The 14,445-nt window shown below is 41.3% G+C and overlaps 1 protein-coding gene across 6 annotated transcripts in view; it reads right to left on the bottom strand.

Moving 5' to 3' along the window:
* RAPGEF4 (Rap guanine nucleotide exchange factor 4) overlaps positions 1 to 14,219 on the bottom strand; it is a 299,972-nt gene extending 285,753 nt beyond the window's left edge. For 2 of the 6 annotated variants that reach the window (XM_070508118.1, XM_070508117.1), the window contains exon 1: positions 13,924 to 14,123. In XM_070508118.1, coding sequence (XP_070364219.1) covers positions 13,924 to 13,988 — 65 coding nt within the window. In that variant the 5' untranslated portion in view covers positions 13,989 to 14,123. Of the gene's footprint in view, positions 1 to 13,923 lie in introns of all 6 variants that reach the window. The other 4 variants (XM_070508107.1, XM_070508108.1, XM_070508109.1 and 1 more) reach the window with 3 other exon arrangements.
* Positions 14,220 to 14,445: the final 226 nt, after the last annotated feature.

Here is a 14,445-nt window from a genome sequence, read left to right as displayed (position 1 = left end):
ATTGAAGAGATCTGGCCTCTTGGAGGGCAGATCTCTTGGGGCTCAGGGGAGAACTGTCAACCCAAAAAGACTGGACAGAGAAGGAGACTAGAAACAATCAACTAGGGACACCTGGGTCCACCAAGTGGGTTGACGATGACTCCTTCCATAGCCCCTGGAAGCTTGCTCAGAGTGGGAAGACAGAGTTAAGGGTAAAACTTAGAGTGGACTGCCATCCTGGCAACCCCAGGGCACCTGAGATATCCACAGGGGGTGCAGGGAGGAGAGGCCGAGTGCGGTGAGAGAGCGGAGGGCTGCAGGAAGGGGGACCGGAGCACACAGTTCTCCATCTATAGCCACATATCATCTTTATGGTGATGCCCAGGGCTCTGAGGACTTTTGAAAAGATCTTATTTAATTTTAACTTGACGTTTCCCAAATTTTTTATCATGAGCCTTTTTTTTCTTTGCACTATCTAGTAATGTTGCAAGGAACATATTTGAAGCACTGTTATAGTGGAAAGGGAATGGGGTTTCATCCTATGTCGGTCCCTGGCACTTCCTAGCTCTATGACCCTGTGGAAGTAATTTAACTTTTCCAAACCTCAGTTTCCTTATTCGCAAAATACAGATAATAGCAGCTATGTTACCGTCTCTATGGAAAGGAATTTGAAGATATGTATCCAAAATCTTAAATCTCTTCACATACATTAACTAATTTTAGTTCTATGGATATCTCTACTCTAAGAAAGCAATCTAAAACACCGGAAAAACTTAATATAAAAGGTTATAGCATGATAACATATAACAGCAACAATCGCTTTTAAATGTCTTAATTGTCCAACAAGGGAAAACTTAAGCCATATCATTTCAGCCAATAAAAATTATATTTACAAAGAATTTTTAATAACCCAAGAACATGATCCTATAATATTAATTTCAAGAGGTATAAAATCTTAGAGTATGAGCTCAAACAGCTTAAAAAAATACGCATACAAAAAATTCTATAGGAAAACACACTAACATTTTACGACCATAAATGCAGAAATAAATTAATAATCCTCAGCCAGAAATTCTTTGATTAAAGTGCAATTAAAATGTACTTTAAATCATAGTCCATTACTTTTCATAAGCTTCTGTCATTTCCTTCCGGGAAGGAGAAGGACACGTCAATACTCTCAGAAATTGTCAATGTAACACTCTCAGAAAGAAGCAGGGAGCATGTGCATATTGTCGCTCTGAGCTGTAAGCCAGCAACAGCTCTCACAAACCCACGGGAGAGAAAGGCATGTGGTGGTAGCAACTGAGTCAGCTGGCACACGAAGGAGTCGTGCTGCTGTCTCAGAGACCTGTTTTAGCATCTAAACATCAGTGGGCTCTTTTTTTTAATGTTTTCTTTTCTCCTAAAATTTCCTTCATTACTCATTTTTCATTTTTTAAAATCTCTTTTAATTCCTTCAATACAAATCCTACAAGATAAAACTCCCATCGATGAAGTTTCTGCTATATAATTATAGAAATAAGCAGAATTCAACACATAAAATCAATTTTATATCTGTGTTCCTTCCCAATTCAAAAGAAATAAATTCAAAAGGCAAATTCAAATGCTATTCTAGTGGCATAAGACTATGTGGCAGAATTAGACTGCAAAATTCTTTAAAGCAGGTGAAAATCAATAGTTAGTGAGTAAATTTTTAAAAATCAAGGTTAACCCAACTAAAATGGAAAAAAGAGAAGCTCCTTTTTAGATAATTTCCCAGGATCTTTAAAATCACTCCATCCTGTTGTTTTCTTACTGTTCACACTCCCTTCTCCCTAATATCCACACTCATTCCCTAAAAGTGATGAACAAAAGATACAAATGTTTTAATCATTTCAATTTTACAATTTAACTACTTTATGATTCTCTTTCAGGTAACCCAAAACAACACAGGCTTAAGTAATGTCCACTTCCGATTTCTGTGAGTTCCTCCGAGGAGGAGCGTCATTGCTCATTTCTCCTGTGGATATTTACGGTTAGGACTTCTAATGATGGAGACAAAAAAATATTAATCATATAAACACAAAGGGTCTTTTAAAAATGAGCTTTACTTTGATAGCCATAATCTGTTGAATGCTGAATTCTAAAACGAACCTCTAAAGTGGTTAAGATAAATACCCAATGAAGTGCTAAAAAGGCAGGAAGCGAAGCAATAGAGATAACGTAAAATCCAATTGAGGAAAAGATAAGGCGCACTCACCAGCTGATAAGGTACAGTTACAGCACAGCACGGGAGAGGAAAGAGCACAATAAAACTGTATTCTATTCCCATTCTAAGTCTGGCCATGCTTTGGAGATCTGCCTTACAGATGAAGGTGCCTTATTATATGGTCCTGTTGCATCTTCTGTAATTGCACCTTTTTCTATTGGTAGAGGGCTCCCCTATTTATGCTCCAATGATCTGGATAATGAAACAGGAACTCCTGGTCTAAGTATTTACATTATTTTCAGTAAATAAAATGTAAAACTTGGCTACCGACTAGATAGCTCTAACTCTACAAATCAGATCTTCAAATACCACCAGGGAATATCCACACGGAGTCTGCTGCACGCATGGTACTTTAATATCATCACAGATACTTAACTGTTCTCAGCTGTCTGCAATTTTTGACATGAAAAAATTTATATACATATTGCTGTATCATTTAATTAGTTGATGAGAAAAATATGGTAAGAATTCAATACAAAAACATTACCAAAAGGCAAATGGTGGAGTGATAGAAAAGTTGTTTAAGGTAGTGAACAAATCCTCAAAATGAGAAATTGTTGGAGTTTCTAGGTATTCAGGACCATTTTCTTGCTCTGGTCCAGCTGCCTGAGAGGTCTATCTTAGGCCTCTGACCCTGCAGAGGTACGAGACAAATCATCACTGATAAAAGTAAGCTGCCTATACATGAAACCCGAAGTCCATCAGTAGGATGGAGATGCTGATACCACCACCAGTCAGCCATCAGCATCCACACAGTATCTTTAGAACCTCATTTAAATGATAGTACTTTTCCTGATCTGTATAGCACTCATCAGTTCTCTAGGGGTAACTTTCTTTTTCCTCAAAAATTATTATAAAGAAGAACTAAAGTGAACAGTATTTTAAGATTTTATTTTTTTCCTTTTTCTCCCCAAAGCCCCCCCAGTACATAGTTGTATATTCTTCGTTGTGGGTCCTTCTAGATGTGGAATGTGGGACGCTGCCCCAGCGTCGCTTGAAGAGCAGTGCCGTGTCCGCGCCCAGGATCCGAACCAATGAAACACTGGGCTGCCTGCAGCAGAGCGCGCAAACTTAACCACTCAGCCATGGGGCCAGCCCCAAAAGTGAACAGTATTTTAAATATCTTTAAATAATAATATTTAAAGGATAAACCAAAATTTCAAAATTTATCCCTTTCAACATTTTCTGAAATTACTTTTGTCTATTACATCAACCAAATCAATAATATACTATAGATACTATAAAGGAAAAACTCAGTTTTCCTCCTTCTGTGTAGGGAAAAACCCAATTCTTCCCTACTGTGTTTCTCTCCTGTGAATCTCCTGTAGTGTTGCCCAACCCATGTTTTCTAAAATACCTCATCTACTTATTTAGTAAAGCATGGATTACACTGATTTAAATTCATACCAGGTGGCCTCTCAGCTCATTCACGGTCTTTGATCAAATGTTACTTCTGTAGAAAGACCTGCCCACCCTCTCTAAAATATCAGCACCCCTCACTTTCTTCCCCTTTCTCTGCTTTGTCTTCCTTCGTGGGTCTTATCACTATCTGACATTGTAGCATAGATTTGTCTGCTCCTTACTCCATCACTCTATCTCCTCTTACCTGTGGACTCATAGCATTTATTACCACCTAACTTGTCCTGTTTTGTTCACCACTGTATTCCTCACCACGTGCAACAGTATCCACCATATAGTAGGTACTCAATAAATAGTTTTTGAATGACTGACTGAATTAATTAATGTCTTCTCAACTGGTATTTAAATTCATGAGGTCAGGGGCCTTGTCAGTTTTTCTCACTAAGCTATCCCCAGCAAGAATATCAGATACATGGAAAGCAGAGTAAAATCTCCACGTGAATGAACAGTAGGAGAGTCAATGACTAAGATCAAATCCTTTTCCTACAGCACATTAGGGTTATGGAAGGAGGAAAAGACCATGAGGCAGGGAGAAAGAGAGAGGCAGAGGTGTGACAAAAGGAAGAGCAAGGGACATTGGTGATAGAACTTCCTTATATCTCAAGCTTGTTTAAGGAGTTGATAAAGAAAATGTGTAAGATTCAAGAATTCAACGTTTTCTGTAACATGTTCAATAAGTAGCCAATCAGTAACTAGAAGAAGGAGTCTGGTTTGAGTCCAAAGTCATACTACTCTTCATCTAACCAACAACACAGAATAGCAACACTCCAGGTATCTATTGGGAAATACTACTTCAAAGTCACTGCTACTCACTTTTAATAATTATCAATAGCTTGATGTGAAAAACAGTATTTATGAAGGATTTCCTGAAAGAGAAGTAATTTCTAAATCCATTTCTAAAATATCCTAAAATCCATCCTGGGATTAAATTAGACCATCAGAAACTTGTAGGCCACCTAGGAGAAATACTCTCCTTTGGCATTACACTATCAAGATATATTGAAAACCCTATGAAACCCATTGCTGAATTCACTGTTGAGATATTGTGAAGGATATTGTTCATCACATTGCACAGTATCTTCTCCATGAGGTTGAGAGGTCAACAGGTCCCAGTATCAGCTTGATTAATTGTTCTTCTCTGGCAGAAATAGTTTTCATTTGTAAACACTGAATAATGAAATATTTGTGCTTCCTTCTTTGTGTTGATCATGAGAAATCATAATTTTATTATAAAAGAAGGAAAGTTTAAAATTAACTATCTAAGTTTCTACATTAAGAAGCAGAAAAAGAAGAGTAAGTTAAACCCAAGGTAAGTAGAATAAAGAAAATTTTAAAAAGCAGAAATCAGTGAATTACTCAGAGAAAATCAACTAAAATCTGGTTCTTTTAAAAGATTGACAAAGTTGAGAAGCTCCTAGCAAGACTAACCAAGAAAAAAAGAGAGCAGACACAAAATTCTAAGGTATGTGAAGGAGGGAACATCACGGCATATCCTAAGGACATTAAAAAAATAATAAGAGAATACTATGAACAACTCTATGCCAATAAATTTGATAACTTGGATGAAATGGACAAATTCCTTGAAACAACTTATCAAAACTGACATAAGAAGAAACAGAAAACCCGAGTAGTCCTCTATCTACTAAAGAGATTGAATTTGTCATCAAAAAGCTTCCTACACAGAAAACTCCTGGCCAAATGATATCTAAAACAGAAATAACATCAATATTACACAAGCTCTTTTAAAAAGAAAGAAAAGAAAAAAATAGAGAAAAAAGAATTGTTTCTTGATTCAAGCAAGTCCATTCTCACCCCCTTCTGTTCAACTTTGTCCTGGAAATCCTAGCCAATGCAATAAAACAAGAAAAACAAATATTAAAAGACATAAAGATCACAAAGAATAAGTAAAACTGCCAAAATTCACAAACAAGACTGTCTACATAGAAAATTCCAAGGATCTACAAAACAACTACTTAAACTGAATAACCTTTCCAGAGCTACACCATTAATAAAATCAAAACTTGAATTTTAACCAATACAGCTTAGCTCCCAAACTCTTAACCCCTACACCATGCTCTCTACTTAGAGAAGACCATGCAGCTACACTCGTATTAGCCCACAAACCTCAATACAGCCATTACCATAGGTTAATAACTTCACCAAGATCACATGACTAAGGGGTGGAGATGACAGAACTTGAATCCAGGTCTGGCTGACCCTGAAACAAAGCTGATTTGAATATATCATGCTTTCCAGATTGGAAGAAGAAAACAATGAGATGACTGAGATCCAGATGATAAGGCACTGAAATAAAGCAGTAGAATATAAAGGTCAAGAGAAGAACTGGTCACAGGTTAAATGTAAAAAAGGAACATAGGAAAGGGAAGATGTGGGTAACATTAAAGTTTTGAGGATGAGAGTAGTACTGTCATTAATAAAAAAGGAAAGTAAGGAGGAGAAACTAATGGAGAGGAGAGTTAAGAAGGATGAAGTCAGCTTTAGACAAGTTGAGTATCAACTTATTAGTTTAGGGATAATTTTGACAGTAAATGATAGAAACCCTGACAAAGAGTGGTTTCTAGAAATAGGGTGGGTTTTTTCCTTCACAAAACAAAAAATCTGAAGGTGAGCAACTACTGATCTAAATTCAGTAGCTGAACAAAGTCAGACCTGGAGTGTGTTTCTTCCGGCCTTTCCTTCTGGGATTATAATATGGTTGCCATAGGCCCAGGCCTCAGGTCATAATTCCAGGAAGAGAAGAGGGTAGTATCAAATACATCTGTGTCTTTCATCAGTAAAGCAAGAACTTTCGCAGAAGTCTCTAGTAGACTTCTGCTGTGTCTCATTGGACAGACCTGTGTCACATGGACACCTAGCCTCTAGGGAGGCTGGGAAGATAAGTATTTTTTTTTCCAACCTCTATAGCAGAGGAGGTTAAGGAAAACAATACCTGGCCCAAAATATTAATGGAATATTTGATGTGAGAATATCTAATGGAGAGAGAAAAATGCATCTGCTTTAGAAGATAGACCAAGGATAGAGAATTTAAGTAATTTGTATAGGCAAACACAGGAAATGGATGGGTGCTCCAAGAAAGAACATGAATGAAAAGAGGGTCATAACAGCACTTTGTTTTTCTTTTCATGCAGGGGAAGCAAGCGGATGCACACGGATGCAGCTGAGTAAACACGGTAGCCAGGTGCCTCCAGTCCAGCCAGTCAGACATTTGCTTTCATCTGTTTGGCTAGGTCTTTCTCTGTCATCCTTCCCATCCAGTTATTTCCATCTTCTTTCTCTTTCCTCAGCCTCTCAGTACTCCTAAGTCGGTTCTCCTCTCCCTTGCCCTCATCTGTGATTTGAAAGTACTGGAGGAAGATTCACTCTTCCCTGGCACTCTTCAAGATGCATACAGATGGGTTTAAATCTTAGTAAAGAAAAACTAGCTGCTTTGGGATTGGGAGGTGGAACAGGAGGATAAGCAGCTACTGTGGAAGGGCTATGAAATCTTATAAACTCATAGGAAATTCAAACTAAAAGGGATCTGCCAGTATCACCCACATTGGAGGAGCCAGAAATCCATTTGGGAGAATCCAAACTAGACAAGGAGGCAGCATTTGCTCTGCTGAGCACCACTCTTTCACTGAAGACTCGGGCTCTCAGGCTGTTTGCAGGAGACCAGGCTGCAAGGCCATGGGTGTGAGGGACCAGGCACCCTTCTCTCAGGCCCATTGCTCTGTGGGCACACCATCCCCCACATGTCTCCAGTCTAAGGGGACCAGTTCTGGCTGAATCTTTCCTTTCCTAAAATCCTAGGGCAGGGAGAATCAGCACCACCGAATTTAAGCCTGATTACACATTAGGTTGTGTTGTCCTCTCACTGCTCCACACATATAGGTCACGTGTTCCCAAGTATTGAGGGCTACAATGAGATGTCCCCCAAAAAGTTGCAAATAAGATAACTGCCAAGCAGTAAACTTTAAAAGCAACATAACACTAATGTCACAAAAAGAGGATCACTTGACATTATGTGCCTCAGGATGCAAGTATACAACACTTCTGTGAAGTACTGTTGCCAAAAAATCATTTTTTGATTTAAATCTAATTGAGCTCTAGATCCAAACACCAATTTACAGGAAATACAAGGGACAAAGGGACATGTTAAAAGACACCATGGAGGTATAACTAAAATTCAGACTGTTAAAGAACACCTGTTTCTTCAACAAATTTACTACAAGGAAGAAAAAGAGAGAGAGGGAGAACCCAGAGATTAAAAAAGACTCAGAGATGTATCAACTAAATACAACTAATTTACATCCTAATACAAACTGAAAAAAAAAAAGTTATGAGATAAATGGGGAAATCTGAACACTGGACATTTGGTTCTACTAGCAAACTAATGTCAATTTTTTAAAGGTTTTGGTGGTGAACACAATGTAATCTATACAGACGTCAAAATATGATGATGTACACATGAAATTTATATAATGTTATAAACCAGTTACCTCAATTAAAAAAAAAGAAACAGAAAAAAAAACTTTAAATGTGTGAGAATGGTACTGTTTTCCTTATAAAGAGCCCTTTCTGTTTCGTTGTTGTTTTTTTTAATTTTATTTTGAGGAAGACTGGCCCTGAGCTAACATCCATGCCCATCTTCCTCTATTTTATATGTGGGACGCCTGCCACAGCATGGTTTGCCAAGCAGTGCTATGTCCGCACCCGGGATCCAAACCAGCGAACCCTAGGCTGCTGAAGCAGGACATGCTAACTTAACCACTGCGCCACCAGGCCAGCCCGGGTCCTTACCTTTTAGAGACATATACTGAAATAATTACAGATGAAATAATTCTACATCTGGGACTTGCATCAAAATAATCCTGGATGTAGCGGGGGATGAATATAACAAGGGGTATAAATAAATCAAGATTGGCTGTGAGTGGATGATTGTTGGGGTGGGGGTGTGCAAGAGAATTATTATACTGTTCTCTCTTCTTTTTGCATATTTTAAAATTTTCCATAACAAACGTGTTTTTTGATAATAGATTAGAATAGAGCTAGGTACTGTCATTTTTTAAAAAAAGCATTCACATCAGCCAAAGAAACACAAAAGGAGCAGCAGAGACAAATGTTGATGGTGCCCATCCAAGCCCTTTCCAAGGAAACGGGGGCCAGTGGAAGCAGCTCCCTGCAAGGCTGCAGAGGCCGCTCCATCCCAGAGGAGGAGGATGCATCTGGCCATCTCACCCTGATCCCATAAGCACCTTCTGCAGTCGGGGTGCTGCACTGAGGCTGGAGATAAAATGATGAATAAAATAGAGGGGCTGACATCAAATGATGCAAAAATAGAAGTAGACAGGCAATTGTGATGGAGCCTGACTTGTGTGGTTACAGCGTTGGACAAACAGTGCTATGGGATGTAATGATCATGTAACTGGAAGAGGTGACAACCAAGCTGTCCTGAAGGTTTCTAGAGCTATCTTCTGATTATAATTCAATGCCCGGGCTCTGTTATTCTAGGAGGAGAATGAGCTGGCTAGAAGTTGTAACTGCCCTGATCTCAAGGCAGCTTTGCTTCTCATAGCAAATGCTCAGCATGGGCTTCTGATAACAACTGCATTTCCCATACTGCTTGCCTAGAGGAGGAATATATTAGCCAAAAGATGTGAGTGTCCACTTCTCTGATGCTATTTTTATGAACTTTCTGGTTTTTACAGTCTCTGAGAGTTTGGTGCCTATGTATCTGGTGCTTGAAAAATGTATTAATTCTTGATGCACTGACAAATCAGGATTCCGAGACTGCAAGACCAGCCCCAAACCCTGGGTAATGTCATCCATCCCTTGGGACCTGCCTGGGTAGACACCAGCCTTCTCCAGTGACAGCCTTCTGCTCTGCATGCTTCTTTGATCTTCTGTATTCTTCAAGGGTGGGACTGAGTCTGACGCTTCTTTGATATCTGAGTCATCCTTTCTCACCATGTCTGCTACAAAGCATTTTGGTTTTCGACAAATTTATTCCTTGATTTCTTTCACTCTCATTAAACGGGAATCAAGTCAGATGCAAAGACACTGTAAGAAGCATTTTTTAAATGAAACAATAATTTAAAAAATTCTTCAGGTGTTTTGAAAGATGATAACCTTTTTTACACATCCAAACCATGTTACCTTCATTATCTGCTTTGGCCTATGATCACCAGGGGTCCTTAAAGAAGCCAATCAACTGAGGACCTCCCTCCAAGCTATACTAACTAACTGAAGAACAAGAAGCCAAACATCGTGAACTCCTTCCCAGACGAAGACAATTTCTGTCATCTCCAGTGGTTTCTCTGTCAGTGACTTTGCTGGATTCTTTCATCTCTAATAGGGGATGGCAAACTTTTCTTCAAAGATCCACATAGTGGGGCCGGCCTGCTGGTGTAGTGGTTAAGTTCACGCACTGCAATTCAGCAGCTCAGGTTCACAGGTTCGGATCCCAGGCGCAGACCTACACCACTCGTCAGCCATGCTGTGGCGGCAACCCACATATAAAGTAGAGGAATACTCGCACAGATGTTAGCTCAGGGCCAATGTTCCCCAGAAAAAAAAAAAAAAAGATCCACATAGTAAATACTTCAAACTGTGTGGGCCACACAGTCTCTGTTGCAGCTACTCAACCCTGCCACTGTAGCATGAAAGCAGCCTTAGATAATATGTAACCAAATGCGTGTGGCTGTGGTCCAACAAAGCTTTGCTTACAGACATTGAAATTTGAATTTCATGGGTCACGAAATATTAATCTTCTTTTGATTTATTTCCAACCATTCAGAAATGTAAAAACCATTCTTAGCGCAGGAGAGACACAGGCAGCTGCCAGATCTGGCCCACGGGCCACAGTTTGCCAACTCCTGCTCCACAGTGACAAATATCAGCAATGATTCACTCTACATTTGTGCAGATGTGTAGTCTCTTCACCATACTCCCTTACCAACCGTGAGAATTACGACCTATAAATGGTTCTTAAATTTACAGGTGGCAAACTGAAAGTCTTACAGGAAAAAAATTTTCACTAAAATTAAACAGTGGCCAGCACATAAAAAAAAAAAAAAGACATTTCACATATCTCAAATCCCAAATAGTGGGTACTATGTACATAATATGTTTCTAGTTACCATCTCTGCTCAGAAAAAATTGTAAGATCAAGGAGATAGTGATACATTTGTTTTAGTTTAACAATATGTCCACTGACACTTCTTTCAGTGTCTTTTCATCCATACAAATATTCAATGTCATTCTGATTTTAAGATTAGTATTCATACACTCTCATCTCCTTGGTCCCACCATAGCCCAAGAACTTGGGTTCCTGAAACATAAAAGTTTTGGATTTTCTTTCTTTAACCTAATCCACATATCTACATATTTTTCAACCCCCTCCCCACACACAAGTTTATACAGCATTGCTTGTCTATGACAACCTTCTAGGCAGACCTAACAACATTTCTAAGGCTTTATGATACTTGTTTTGTTTTGCGTGTTTACATATTTCTTTACTGGTGCAGACTTTCTACTTTAACTCCCCTTTTTATTTCCGACCCCTCAGTTGCTCTTTCTCTAGCTATCCACAACAGCTGCCATTTGCATGATGCATATACCTAAACTACATTTCCCAGCTGTGGAAAAGGTCCCAGCATCAGATTTCTGAATAGTACACAGGGGTTCAGTGCACTATTCCCTCTTTTTTGCATGTGTATGCTTGAAAATGTCCATAATCACAAGTTTTAGAAAAATAGAACGTACATTCCTATACTCTAGGTGATCATAAGAGAAATTTGTGGTTGGGAAGAAATTAGCATATTTTTATGCCTCAGCTGTGTGCCTTTGTTCACATTGCTCCCTCTGCCTGGCATGCCCTCCCCAAATTCTCTACTTGATACAATCCCCCTCAACTTCCAAGGCCCAGGCAGGAACGTGTGGGAAGCACCCCTGGCAGAGCAGATGACTCTCTGCTCTGCATCCCCACAGCACTTCCTACATCTCCATTAAAGCACTTATCGTTGCATTGTGGGTGGTTGTTTATGTAGTTCTACGATCCCACCCCCAAGTCAATAAGCAGCTTTCATCTTGTGTTTTCTTGCATCCCCAATGACCAACACAGTGCCTGGAAGAGGGTGTCAAGATTGCCCTTCTCAGAAATATGGAGAGCAGTGTCCCACTAAGGAGTGACTTGAGGGGGCTTCCCCAGCCAACTTCCGTCAGCACCCTTCATCTTCCTCCTCCCCTAAAAAACTAACAGACAATCTAAGTAAAAATGCAACTTCACAACACGTACCCCAAGGCCCGCTTACAATTAGACTGCCACTCCTCAACTCTTCTTCAAAGGAATACCAGCAGAAGATGCAAGGTTCTCAACACCATAAAGTAAAAAATTTACATGGCACCTCACAGTTTTCAAAGAACTTTCACAATGTTTTTCTTGTTTGGTCCACTAATCCTTGGGAAGACAGACAATTCCATCCTCATTTTTCAGAAACTCGAGGAAATAAAGGTGACATGTCTAAGATCAGAGCTGGTGATAGCTCTGGGCCTAAAACCCCTAACTTATTGACCTGCCCACTCTCCCGCACTCCCTGAATGCTAGAGCTTTTGTGGAGGGTTGTTTCCTTTCCCCTTGTAGATTTTTCCCCATTATGAATAGAAAATCCATTCCGGACAAAATCATTTGGGCAAATACACATTATGAAAAGACAGAGTCAAACATACCCCATGTGTTAGCATTGCTCTATGATTTTGCCCTATTTTCTGACTAAAAATGACAAAAAATGGCATACCATGCATTTCTGCAAATAGAAATATGTAATCTATTATCTAAAAAATTCACTGACGCGGAAGCACTAGTGTTTATGGTTAAGTACAAGAGCTTGATTTTCTCTTCTTTTATAATTCATCTTTCCTAAACTATTACATTTAGATTACTTATCACATTAGCAGGCTCTTCACTTAAACATGTTCTTAGTCCCTTTACATAATTCTGTATGATTTAACCATCACTTCAATCCTCTTACTATTTATCGTGTGCAACTCTTCTAATATTAGTACACATCATTTCAGACGTAAATAGGGCACTGCCTGCCAAAAAATCTTGCTACTGCATGGTAACTGAAAGTAAAGATTATTTCTCAGATATATTAAGTTATTCAAATGAGCCACATTTAGCTTTTCTCAAATTGCTACTTAATTTCTTTCAACAAAGGCCTACAATAGTAAAGTATACAGAATATGTCACACTTAAGATTTTCAAGTTTGATCTGGTTATGAATCTGCTAATTGTAAAAAATTTCAATATGGCAGAGCGCAAAACATTTCGCACAAATGCAAATAGAGATGTCACGCAGATCACTGCAAGACATGAATCACTGCCTACTGCATCAAACTCAGAAATTCACAGGCAGTTCACTCTGCAAAATGTCTTAGTTCTTAAAAGTTCAGATGCATCATCTTTTAATCAAGGTAATAAACTATAATTGCTAATATACTGTGTGATATTTGCTGCTAAACCCACAATCTGGACAAACAGAAAATAATGCTATCAGAGCCTGGAAACAATTGCAGTCCGCTGTTCCACGCAGCACCCTCTTTATACAGAGCTGTCCTCGGGAGTTACAATGCTTTACGGTTCTAATGTTTTTCGAGTAAGGGTCTTTTTCCGAGAAGCAAGTATTAAGACGAAAGCAGTCTCCCGCGTGACCTTTCTAACACAGACCTTGAGCAAGCGACTGCGGGGGCAGAAGCTGAGAATTTCAGCAAGGCACTTGACAGCTCCACTAGGGTCCCTCACACTCTGCTTTCAGGAACAAAAAAAAAAAGAATGTTACTCTGCACCTGCCTTTGCCCCCACCCTTCCTTAAAACTTAAATCACATTTACCCCTAATGGTCTGAACAGCGGAAAGAAGGTATGAATATATTCTTCTGTCCCGTGATGTCAAGAGAAAATAACCCCCCACCCAAGAGCGGCGCCCGGAGTCGCGGGTGGGCGGGGAGCAAGAAATGTGAAGGAGGGGCGGGGGATCGCAGAGGCTGGTGCCCCCCCAACCCCACCACCACCACTGCGCTGCATCTCTCCACCACGTGTAAAAATCTAGTGCGGGTGGCGCCCCGGGAGAGGCTGGGGTCTGTGTCCCCCTGCAGCCCGGCCCAGGACCCTCAGCCCCCCGCCCGCTCGGGGACCGTCCTCCCGCAGCGCCGGTCTCGGGGCAGGGGCAGGGGCAGCGCCGCAGCGCCCGGCCGGCTGGGGGCCCTTCCGAGCTACCTTTTATCCAGGCAGGCGATCCACTCGGCCGACGAGGAAGAATGGGCAGCGTGCGCAGCGACCATGTTGGGCAGCGGCGCGCGGTGTCCCCGGCGGCGGCGACCTCCCGCGCTCGCGCTGCCGCTGCCTCTGCCTCCGCCTCGCCGGCCGCCCCGACCCGCTCCTCCGGGCCCGCCTCGCGCCTGCGACGGGCCCGCCCTCCCAGCGGGCCAGCCGGGCGGGGGGGCCGGCGAGGGGGGGACCCGAGGGGCGGGACGCGGGGACCGGGAGGGCCGGAGCCGCCCGCCCGCCGCCGCACTGCGGCGCCTGGGGGTGGGGAGCCCCGCGTCCCGCCTGCTGCGGGGAGGGGGCGAGGTGGCGACCCCAGGTGGCCGGCCACCTGCGACAGGTGGCTGCTGCGGCTCGGAGAGACCTTGGCCCCACCCCTCACCTCGAGGCCTCTGGAGCGTCGAGGGAGGGAAGGCGCACGGGTAGGGGGTAGGGGGATGTCAGTGTCTACATATTTTTCATACAGCAAATGCC

This window comes from Equus asinus, chromosome 4 (assembly GCF_041296235.1).
Source record: "Equus asinus isolate D_3611 breed Donkey chromosome 4, EquAss-T2T_v2, whole genome shotgun sequence".
Lineage (NCBI taxonomy): Eukaryota > Metazoa > Chordata > Mammalia > Perissodactyla > Equidae > Equus > Equus asinus.
This window is presented reverse-complemented; position numbering and strand designations above follow the sequence as displayed.